General features: G+C 37.7%; 1 protein-coding gene across 28 annotated transcripts in view; it reads right to left on the reverse strand.

The window, feature by feature from the left end:
- Positions 1-12,803, reverse strand: part of LOC125271916 (SRC kinase signaling inhibitor 1-like) — a 132,993-nt gene that overhangs the window by 45,826 nt on the left and 74,364 nt on the right. For 19 of the 28 annotated variants that reach the window (XM_048196287.1, XM_048196487.1, XM_048196278.1 and 16 more), the window contains 2 exons: positions 5,551-5,577; positions 3,099-3,155 (listed from right to left, as the gene is read on the reverse strand). In XM_048196287.1, the coding sequence (XP_048052244.1) occupies positions 3,099-3,155; positions 5,551-5,577 (84 nt within the window). Of the gene's footprint in view, positions 1-3,098; positions 3,156-5,550; positions 5,578-7,384; positions 7,426-10,895; positions 11,686-12,803 lie in introns of those variants that run through there. The other 9 variants (XM_048196414.1, XM_048196320.1, XM_048196302.1 and 6 more) reach the window with 6 other exon arrangements.

A 12,803-nucleotide genomic window follows, 5' to 3' on the forward strand; every position in this document is an offset into this window, starting at 1 on the left:
CAGACAGATGAGGAAAAGGAATGATAGAGAGAGGGAGAAAGAAAGAAAATAATTGCTCTTGAGAATAATCTTCCTCTCTCTCTTGCTATTGTTAGACACAGACTGAAGGCATAGCAGAAATTGCTCTGGCAAATTGCAGTAGATTGTTGGCCTATTCAGTCCTATGCTGAGAGAGGCAGAGAAAGCAGGGAAATGGTAAGCAGGTAGGTGGTCATAAAATGGCGGCATTCTCTGCAGTTATCATTGGGGACTAATAGCGATGATGAAGACTGAAATGATAAGAAGAAGAGGCAGGAAGAGGACGAGGAAAATGGATTAGTTCAGCACACCTTTACTGTCTCCCGGAGGTCAAGCTGTGAGATGTCTCCCAAAACAAGAGATAACGTGTGACATTGTTTGACAAAAACATAAAAAATAAAGCTGAACTGGCAATGTGACGTGTGTCCGTTTGTGTGGCACATGAGTTTTATGATTCCTTGAAACTTATGAGTCCCTTGAAACGCAAGTCACAAAAAAAGAGCTCAAAGACTTGTAGAAGCAAGCTGAAATTGCATGGTTGCTTCAGCAAATGCATTTTTATCTCACATTTGCTTTTGTTAACATTAGGTTTAGGGTAAGTTTGAGGGTAGGTGGTATGTTATTTTCAAATGTGACAGAGCATTAATCGGTCAGTGCCACTCTCCAGACATGTCATTTCTGAACTGCCACTGTATGTACAACAACAATAATAAAACGTTTCATTCACGTTCATCTGGCTTTACGCGCCACTCATTAGACATTTCACTTTACACAAATGTTGTCACAGGTTTTTCCAATAAGCCTAGCATAAATACAAACAAACTGTGGCCTGTTGCACAAAGCCGGTATCAGTTTCTACCCAGGTAAGTTCAAGATTAGTTTGAGCAAACTCTGGTTTTTCGGGCTCATGAAGGTGGATTGGTTTTTAGCGGGTTTCATGGCTATGGTAACTTACCCTACACAGCTAACCTGCTCCGAAGCAGGTTTTATTCCGGTTTAAAGATAGCAGACCAAAACTCGACCAATCAGCTGTGAGTAGTGACCTGTGTCTGATGCAATAAAGCCACTTCTCCTGTATCTCTCGCTCCAAATTAAATCAGTTTATAGTGAAAAAATTTTAGAGACAAAATTGCTCATCTTTTGCTGTTAATTATTTATTATATTTATATTAAATAAATTATAATTATGTATAATTCATATGACATTGATATAATTATTAATTGACAATATTAAACTTTGCTTTTAAATTAAAATAAATATAATACATGCATTAATATATAACTCTAAAACAGGTTGCTTACATGTATTCTTTTGAACTCTTTGTGAAGCTTTATATATTTGGCCTATTTGTTTGATTCTCATGCATAGTCATATATTTTCATTCAGTTGCCTTCTCAAACTTTCACTGCAACAGTTGTATTCCTGCTTTGTAAATGCGTTTAATTTCATGATATTTTTCATAACGATCTTTTAATCTTCAGAAGAGACGTGAATTGCGCGGCTCTCTCGCGAGAAGTGAATCAAACGGACATTCTCCATGTTCCGTGTGATTGGCTGTTTGCCGCACGTGTCACACTTTCAGGTGCACGTGCTTCAGAGTTTATCACAAGCTCTGGATTAAACCTGAGTTGACAGAGAACACTTACACCGAGCTTTGTAAGATCCAAAACCAGTTTGGATTTATCTGGATTAGTCAACTCCAAACCTACTCTGAAACTCAGAATTTGTTCAACTAGCTTCATGCAACAGGCCACAGGTAGACAACAAAACCTAATCATACAAAACACTGTGATTAAGCAGCAGAATTTAACAAAACATTTCACACAAAAACATGAATCTGGAATCCTGTGAATCCTTGCAAATTGATTCACTAATGAATCAGACTTCCAAGAGTTTCCTAAAAAAAATGCTAATTACTTAAAAAGCTAGATGAATTGGAAAACAACTGAAGTATTGTCAAGCTACTAATTGTTTATGTTCATAGCACCACTTTTTAAACTTAGCTACTCCCCAACACTGTCAACGACAAGCTTTGGTCCCTCTCTTCACAGTTAGCATATCGCTAGCAACAACAATTTAAACCTATGCTAATGTAAGAAACAATAAAAAAAATGCTAATGAACCAGGGCACATCAAAACACTTTTTTACCTCTAGATATGAAGTAAAAGAACCAGGCAGCGAGAATGACAGAGGAACCAAATCGACAAACCATGACTCTGACAATAATTTGCAGAGAGGCTAATTTTATATGGCATAACCAGCCAGCGGAGATTTTTGCTTTTAACAGGCATCTGTTTAGGGCTCAGCATCAGCACCTAAAGGAAAAAATGTTCTGAATGCATCTGACAATCTATCTTACCATGACAAGAACAAGCAAATGAGACCTAGGAGAGGAGACATGATCAATCCTGTCTGAGTACATAACCTATCCAGAGTATCTGGGTATCCCATTGGCCATAACCAAAATTTTCTCCTGACTTTTCCCACAGAAAGTCCATAATTCCTGAGGGCACTAATAGACAAGAACATAGAATGTAAAGATTAAGTATTGGATAAACAAGAGTGTTTGAGGTGTATAATGTTACGGAGGGTCAGATCAGAGGGAGTCCATTAGTCTAGAATGACTAATAATATGACTCACAACCACTGAATGAGACCTACAGTCCCAAAATAATGTCGATATGTACTCAAACATGCTGTTTGCATGTTATAGTACCTGGATTTTTTTCATGATAACAGTCAAGACACAGACATAGAGAATGAATGTGTCTCTTGACATGAGGAGTGTAACATGAGTAAATAAGTGTGAGAGTGAATAAGAATGAATGGAATCAGGAGGATCTGATTACTGAGTCTCACATAATGACACATTTATCACAGCCTGAGACCATTTCCTGTATCCTTGTACAATTACACACACCCATCTCTAATCACATATGCATATAATAGACATTTTATCCCTGTTAGAATAAATATCATTCACAATATAATACAGGTTTAACAACAAGGGATTTGAGGGAGTGAGTAAGTATACATGTCTGTTTCTGAACCAACATCCTAACATCATCAGTGTACTCACTGTTGTGGCTTTATGATGATTTTTTCCTAGAGTCTTGTGCCATGGGTTTTTAAGATGCTGTGACAACATAAAAGAAGTTCAGTTTTTAAAAACATCTATAGAGACCCATGTGTTTGTTCTATTAAATTGACTTTAGCTGTAAGACTTAAGAGTTTGATGGGCAGGTATGTAAGAAAATTGAAGCAAGTAAAAGAGAAATAGATGGAGATAGAGAGAAAGAGCAGGGCAATGAGATTTAGAAGATAAAAGCCAGCGAAGCAGATCGTCACAAATCAGCGTCAGACCCGCCTGACCCACAGATCAATGACCTTAAGGATGTCAATGTGAGCAGCCAAAGGGGGGGTGAGGGTAAGATCTCTCTCACTTTTGGCTACAATTTTGTCCTTATTGTATAGCCCAAGAAAATAGGCAATTTTCTTCATCATCACTAAGAGTATTATCTAATTAGCTAAAATATTTAATAAACAAACACTCAAAAGTGGGATGTATAGAACTTGGTGCAGATTCAGTGTGGGCTTACAACAGATGTTGAATCACAACATGTACATACAACAGAACATACAATGCCCAGCCCCCCAAAAGTCACTATTTGGATTTAAATAGGCAAATGCTTAAAGGTGCCCTAGAACCAGTTTTTACAAGATGTAATATAAATCTAAGGTGTCCCCTGAATGTGTCTGTGAAGTTTCAGCTCAAAATACCCCATAGATTTTTTTTAATTCATTTTTTTAACTGCCTATTTTGGGGCATCATTAACTATGCACCGATATATAGGTTGCGGCCCCTTTAAATCTCGTGCTCCCTGCCCCCCCCGAGCTCTCGACTATAATACAGTGCATTTACAAAGTTCACACAGCTAATATAACCCTCAAATGGATCTTTACAAATGTTCGTCATGCATACTGCATGCATGCGTCGGATCATGTGAGTAAAGTGTTTATTTGGATGTATTACATTTGATTCTGAATTAGTTTGAGGCTATATGCTCTGTGGCTAAAGCTAACATTACACACTGTTGGAGAGATTTATAAAGAATGAAGTTGTGTTTATGAATTATACAGACTGCAAGTGTTTAAAAATGAAAATAGCGACGGCTCTTGTCTCCGTAAATACAGTAATAAACGATGGTAACTTTAACCACATTTAACAGTACATTAGCAACATGCTAACAAAACATTTAGAAAGACAATTTACAAATATCACTAAAAATATCATGATATCATGGATCATGTCAGTTATTATTGCTCCATCTGCCATTTTTCGCTATTGTTCTTGCTTGCTTACCTAGTCTGATGATTCAGCTGTGTACATCCAGACGTCCTGCCCTTGTCTAATGCCTTGATCATGGACTGGCATATGCAAATATTGGGGGCGTACATATTAATGATCCCGACTGTTACGTAACAGTCGGTGTTATGTTGAGATTCGCCTGTTCTTCGGAGGGCTTTTAAACAAATGAGATTTATATAAGAAGGAGGAAACAATGGTGTTTGAGACTCACTGTATGTCTTTTCCATGTACTGAACTCTTGTTATTCAACTATGCCGAGGAAAATTCAATTTTTGATTTTAGGGCACCTTAAAGAGTCATTTTCACACATGAATTAGCACTTATGAGTCCAGATCAGAGTCCTGCATGCAGGCAGGTACCCAACGGGTGACCCACCAAATTTTATGTAATGGGTGGAACAATATTTACATGTCAGGTGTGGTGTGGGTGCGAGTCGGACGCACGGTAGGCACGGGCGGACTGTGGGTCCAATAGCCAAGGCTATTCCAACTCAATTCGGTGCATTTGACAGCTGCTTTCAAATGGTCCCGTGCTTATTTGTGTTCACACTCTGTCGAAGACTGTTAAAGGCTTACAGCACGATTTGCAGCGTTAAGCATTGTAGCCAGTCGCGCTGCATCTGATTGAAAGCTAGAGATTATATCAAAGGGAGGAGTGGGTCGGGTCGGTGCATCATTTGGTCAAGATTTTGTATTGACAATGCAAGAGTCGAGCACTCTGTAAAGTCTACTCCAGCACATCCCAAAGACTTTCAATGAATTTAAGGTCTGGACTCAAAGGTGCCAATTCATGTGTGAAAATGATTCTTCATGCTCTCCGAATCATTCTTTCACAATTTCATCCTGGAATAGGGCCATGATGTGTCTTCATACATGGTAGTTTAAGAAATGAAAAGCTACACACTCCATCTTTTAAGATTAAAAGAACTGTTGCCAAACATATAACATGCTAGAAACATAATCATCACTGTAATAATGATCCAGTCATAGACTCTTAAGTAACTGCCTATTTAAATCCAAACAGCGACTGTGTGTGTGTGTGTGTGTGTGTGTGTGTGTGTGTGTGTGTGTGTGTGTGTGTGTGTGTGTGTATATATAAACGCATATCAAAAGAATAGAGCTTTTGAGACAAGAACACACACAGAAGTAGTCAAATCACTGACCTTAAAGCTCCAGTAGTTTGGCTGTTGCTATGGAGAAAGAGAAAAGAGGGAGCGATATTTAGACATTTATCTGCGTGTGTGGTGACACCTTAAACACAGTCACCATCTCCAACCATGTGACATCCTTTGTGATAAAAGAATGAGAAGGAAGATATGAACAGAGAGAGAGAGAGACAGACAGAGAGAGAGACAGAGGGCACATCCCAGTGAAGAGATTTCTAAAAAACTGGACAAACTCACATTCATTTCAACACACTCTCAATATTATTATTTTATTTTGCTCTTTTATTTATGCCCAATTTATAATTTAATATTTTCATTTAACATGTTTTTTATGCTCATCAAGGCTTAATTATTTAATCAGTAAAAACAATCATATTGTGAAACATTATAAACTGTTTTCTATATGAAAATATTTAAAAATGTAATTTATTCCTGTGATGTCAAAGCTGAATTTTCAGCATCATTACTCCAGTCTTCAGTGTCACATGATCCTTCAGAAATCATTCCAATATGATGATTTGCTGCTCAAGAAACATTTCTTATTATTATCAACGTTGAAAACAGCTGCTTTTGCAATTTTGTGGAAACTGTGAAACCTTTTTTTTCAGGATTTTTTGATAAATAGAAATATCAAAAGAACAGAGATAAAAACCTTACGTAACATTATAAATGCCTTTACTGTCACCTTTGATTAATTTAATGTGTCCTTGTTGAATAAAAATCTTTCTTTTAAAAAAATATTACTGACCTCAAACTTTTGAACGGTGTTATATGTAGTATTAACCAGACTTTTCATGGCACATATGCTGCTTCAAATGCAGCTCTGCAGATTAAAGATGGCATTAAAGCACATGGTGACACAGTGACACATAATTCCTCTAGTCTGGTCGTCATATGGAGCTGTTCTGAATGGGCTGGCCCTCTAAATGAGCCTGCACGAAGGTATTTTGAGGCTTTCTCTCATGTGTCCATCAGCTGCCCTGTCTGAATGACTAACTGACAGGATTGCAGCAAATGAGAAAAAAATTAATTAAAAAGATTCCCTCTGTGTCTATGCTTGGCCTGCTGCCCAGACCTATCAATCATACCGAAATTGGTAAGCTGTCTGCAGCGATTTCACCTATCTCTCCCAATTCGTCTGTGAATTTCACTTTTACAGAAAGTCGAAGACGTCATCAGCATAATCCGTTGTAGTCTTTAACTTTCTCTGCAACTGTAACTCTTTTGTTACCATTATATACTCTATATCTATCAAGTAACTTCAATCACTGTTGTTTCCACCAGAGAATGTTTTGAGATGGGAATGACACTGTGGATGAAATAATATTTTTAAAATTGATTCTCCTGTGATGTACAGTATTTCGACTGTTTGACACTGTTAGACAACAAATTAAATAAACTAGTGAGAATGTGAGTGTGGTTTGAGAGTTTATTTTCATAATTTAGTTTATTAAGGCCCCAGGAGTGTGTCCTAAAGTGCCCAGAGGTCCCAAATATTCTTTGAATAAAACTCAGACTGCCGCTTATTTGTTGAACCCTACCCTGATCGATCAAGACCTTTCAATATTTCATGTGCAAGTCTAGACTACATAGTCAGCTGATTAAAAGTGTGTGTGTGCAAACATACAGTACGTTTAGAGAGGAAAACATAATTTAAAAATGCTTGAAGCATATAAACTAAATATTTCCTTCTACACAAGGACAAAAATATGTTGAACAAACTCCCTTTGAAGAGGATGTTGATCTCAATGGTGTATAATATCACACTGCTCTTATAGCAATGGTTCAGCATTATATTTCTAGTAAAATAATATTCTGTGTATTCATTCACCTGCTTTCAACTTGCAGTTCATCCTGGTACTGAGCACTGCCCTAGGGATCAGCAATATGAAAAATACATGAAGCACTACAGCAATCTTGTTTTCACATATTGACAAATACACACAAAAACCTACAAGCAGAGGTTAAGACATCAGCATACACACATTGCATCAGTCTCTCCAAAAAGCAAATACCTCATACATATGTGTTTTATGGGGACTTTCCATAGACATGATGATTTTTATGTGCGCACACGCACACATTTAATACATAGAGTATTTATTATGTAATATATATTAAATATATATTATATAATATTCATATTTCAGTGTTGGTCAGTGTATCTGTGCTGCTGATCTCTGGGAAACCAACAAACCCTTCTCAGATAATCCTGTGTTTATTCTGTTGTGGAGCAGGTTTAACTGGTTTCTGTGTCTGGGCTGCTTTAATGATTGCTTCAGCATGCTCCTCCAGACAGAAATGGGCCAGATAGAGGGGCAGGACCTCACCTGCGGGGACTGATTCTGGGTTACCTGATGTCAGGTACTACTGAGTGGCAGATGGACCCACTGCATTACTGCTAGGAGGTGTTCTGGTACTAAACTTCAGCCTAAAGGCAAGCGTTTTGTGCAGTTGATGGTCAAAGCAGGGAAATAAACTATACTCTGAAACAGCTTGAGATTTAAGTGCCTGCTCAAGAACATAATATTAAATGTCCCCCAGCAGCATTTTCAAACCAAAGCACTCTCATATTACGTGGGACATGATAGTCTCAAGCATGAAATGCACGACAATGGGTTTATACACCACTTATATTCAACACACACACAAACATTCATTTAAATCTAAATTGAATGCGCATTAAGCAATTTCATGTTCAGGATTCACTGGACTTCAAAATGACACCTATCAACACAACGCAAAAGATTTTGGCTATCAAAAAAGTATTATTTCTTTATCTTTAAACTCTACCCATAAAATGCAACTTTATTTTAATATATATATATATATATATATATATATTATTTAATATATATATATATATATATATATATATACACACACACACACACACACACACACACACATTTATTTATTTATTTATTTTTATTTTTTTTTTAAATCTTCAAAAAGTTTATCTACAGTAAATAGACAATTAACATTATTGTATTTTAATTATTGTATTTTATTATATAATAATTATATTTTCACTGTCTTTTCATTTTTTGTATTGTTAAAAATACCATATTTTCAAATAAAAAAATATAATATTAAATGACACTCATAAATTATATTCTAAAAATAAGTACTAGCAGGCCTAAAATGAGATTAGTCAGCTTTAGCTAACTTCGAGCAAAATGCTTCAGGAAAATTGTCTGAAAAGTATGGCTAGGTTAGTGACACACACACACACACACACACACACAAAAACCCCTCCATGGCCATTTCAATTTGTGCTGCGGTCTCCAGCCAAACCACAGAGGAAGTGAAAAATTCACAGCAATGAAAAGTCTACTAAATCATTTCAATGTGACAGCCCTAAATTTCTCTCTTTGACATAGCTTTTGATAAATAACTGAAATAACACAACTACCGACACCATCATATTGGATCATAATTGCGGGCCGCCTCAGAGTCTTATGGATTTATGCACTGCAGGGCTGTGGCTTGGTGATGTTATTTTCCCCTAACAAGCAGAATTCCATGGAGCAGTATGAGGCCGGCGTCCTCAGTTGCTAAGAAACAACACTAAATGGGGGATAATTGGCTGTCTAAGCTGCGACTGCTTTTGCCAGTGGAAAATCAACAGCATACTTAAGAGTTAATAGATAATACAGGTGCAGCTAAAAGGAAACATTTAAAACAGGGATGAATCATGTAAAACAGATTTTTCCAGAATGTCAACATGCAAAGACATAGATCACATGAAATAAGGCACATCCAAGGTACATTAATAAAAGGTATACAGCCGTTGTGACTGCGGTTACGCCCACTGAGTGGCAAAAAGTATAATGGCAGCATTGGTTTTCAGCGTGAATGCCGCGAAAAACACACTAAAACTGGAAAGAGCTTTGCGATTGACTGTACAAACAGATTTGACAGAGGAATCTGAGGTATATTTTTTACAGACTGCCGAAAGCTGAAGAAAAGAGAAGCAAATGGATCACTGCAATTCACAGAAATAACTGAACTCAGGCAGCGAAATGGATTTGCATTTACCATTTTGTCAATATGTTGAATTTTGGGGTAAAATCATACATTGTACTGTTATATATTGTATTGACAACTCATCAATTAAATATTTACAATCTTATATTCTGCACAATTGGGTTGTTTTTAAATAAACACTGATAAAAACTATACAGGTTTTTGAACTGGATGATATATATAACTGATAAGTGATCACCCAGATTTAGACCTATATTGTATTTATATAAAGTGCTCACAGGCAAATTTGGTTTATGTATTTCCCCGGCGTCGAAATCAGGCACATATAAATGTCAGGAAACACGATTGCATGGCTGTATGTCAATATTCACGGATTACTGGATCTTTTTGGTAATAGGAACACTATCAAGTCCATTCTTTAGTTTAATAGTTTGCTTTACTCGCATTTTTGCAGTTTCCCCTATTAAATTCAGTCATGCAACAGACTCTTTTGCCACTCAGTCCGGCTGAGGGGGCATATTCTGGCGGTCAAGTGACGTCAATGCTTATTTGACTAACATAACTGAAAATTCTGCTGGTTTGTTGTGAGTTTTAAATTTGGAAGTAAATTGGATAAAAATATTGTGCCTTTTTATCAGCATGCACTGACGCACTGAACAAAAATGGTTGAAGGAAATGCATCAGCACCAAACTGCTTTGGCACATGGAAGTTAACCTATCAGAGGTTATAACCCAACCCCAACCCTACAGACTTAAAGGTACAGTAACAAGAAAAGCTAAACTGTTAAATGCTAAGAGGGTTACAATGGTATTGAAATACAAATTCTGACTAGTATTATTCAGAAGGAAAAATAAAATACTTCAAAAGTGCGACAGAACATGTCCCCTTTAAATCCACCTCCTGCATGCATCTGAAACGTAGTGGCATTTGTTTGCAAGTTAAATGCCACCATGTGCACCTATACATGAGCATTACCACCCAAAGCACCTTTATTACAGCAAAAGCACATCCTCATGTGCACCAAACACAACAATCAGGCCTGAATACTAGTTGCATCTGATCCTGTGACCAGCATTAGTCTCCATCTGAGAAACATGTGTCAACCCAGCAAGATTACCGGAGCTATACACCACCTGACCCGCATGCAAAACAGCTCTTACCTTCCCTCTCACATGCACACACGGACACAAATACATGCATTGACACATGTTCCCTCTTCTTGACATGCACACTCACACTAGTCACACACACACGCAAAACTCAAACCCAATTAGTATCCATCTGCATGCAGTCACCACGTCAATCAATCTCGCAATAACCAAACAAATGAAGCCGTCAGGTCGAATCTCACCTGCACCTGCATGCGTGTGCGCTAGTGAGTGTGCGTCCTCCCTGCACACACACGCACATGCACACTAGCTAGATGCCTTCAGTCTTAGCAGCTGGCTGTCAGGTGTGCAGAATACTCATTCTCTTATTCCTGCCCTCTCTCTCTGTCTCCGGCACATGCGACGGCAGGTTCTTTATTTAATTCATTACAGCATCGACTGGCTACTGGCTGCTGCTTTAACTCTTCCGTGCTGGAGTCTCGGTAAAAGGCTGGCAGAGGGTAATTAACTCTCCTCCTGCCGGTTTACACACCGTTGCACTCTTCCCTCTGCTCTCTCCCTCTCTTTTTGTCCTCCTCCCCTCCCCCTTTCCATTATTCCACACAGGCTACAGATAGGCAAATAAATAAGGAGGAATTCCTGTGATGCGTCTTCCTTGAGGATATTCCGAAACCCTTCCCCTTTTCCTCTGCTCAGTTTTTTTTTTTTTTTTGTCTTCTCTGTTTCTCTCTCTCACTCTCTTTATTCCTTGTTCTCTCGCTTTCTCATTCTCTCCAGCCTGACCTTTGCAATATGATATCACCAGTTTCCATATAAGGGCGGTGTTGCCTTGGCAACTATGGACTCCACCTGTCTCTCACCCAACCTCCCTGTCTCTCTCTCTCTTTCATTTGATCCTATCATCTATTACACACTCGCTGGGCATTAATGTCATGCACAGGTATATACTGTGATGAGAATCACATACAGAGAGGATGAGAGAGCTGTAAAATAGGTGATAAAAAGACAAAGAGAGACTTTCAAAACAGCCCTGCTGAAAAGACTAGCTTTCCATGTTTGCTGCTAGTCTAGATAGTGGACTACCATAGCCATTTTATTTGCCAACAAAACATGCTGGTCAACCAGCTGATCAAGCTAGTTAAATGGATAGTTCACACTAAAATTATAAATAAATTAATAAATTCAAACCTGCATGAATTTCAGTGTAACAGAAGGATTGTGTTGGTCGCTCTAGTCAATAATGGTGGCTTCAAGCGTCCTATTTCAGTCATATTAAAGTACTTTATGATCCCTTATGATACATTTTAAAATATAGATATGCAATATAAATGCATCTTTTTTGATGTCATTCATTGAAACTGCATGGAAGAGGGCAACATTTAGATTAGTGGTCGATTGATTTATTGCCAAGGCCATTATTTCAGGCGACAAGTTTTTCTGTTTTCCCCAAGTGTTGGGATCCAGACTTTTATTTTGACAGCATATGGACTTTAATTTTTATTTTTAAAGCTACAGGTGCTGGTCATATAATTAGAATATCATCAAAAAGTTGATTTATTTCACTAATTCCGTTTAAAAAGTGAAACTTATATTATATTCATTCATTACACACGGACTGAAATATTTCAAATGTTTATTTCTTTTAATTTTGATGATTATAACTGACAACTAAGGAAAATCCCAAATTCAGTATCTCAGAAAATAAGAATATTACTTAAGACCAATACAAAGAAAGGATTTTTAGAAATCTTGGCCAACTGAAAAGTATGAACATGAAAAGTATGAGCATGTACAGCACTCAATACTTAGTTGGGGCTCCTTTTGCCTGAATTACTGCAGCAATGCGGCGTGGCATGGAGTCGATCAGTCTGTGGCACTGCTCAGGTGTTATGAGAGCCCAGGTTGCTCTGATAGTGGCCTTCAGCTCTTCTGCATTGTTGAGTCTGGCATATCGCATCTTCCTCTTCACAATGCCCCATAGATTTTCTATGGGGTTAAGGTCAGGCGAGTTTGCTGTCCAATTAAGAACAGAGATACCATGGTCCTTAAACCAGGTACTGGTAGCTTTGGCACTGTGTGCAGGTGCCAAGTCCTGTTGGAAAATGAAATCTGCATCTCCATAAAGTTGGTCAGCAGCAGGAAGCATGAAG

This window comes from Megalobrama amblycephala, linkage group LG1 (genome assembly GCF_018812025.1).
Source record: "Megalobrama amblycephala isolate DHTTF-2021 linkage group LG1, ASM1881202v1, whole genome shotgun sequence".
Lineage (NCBI taxonomy): Eukaryota > Metazoa > Chordata > Actinopteri > Cypriniformes > Xenocyprididae > Megalobrama > Megalobrama amblycephala.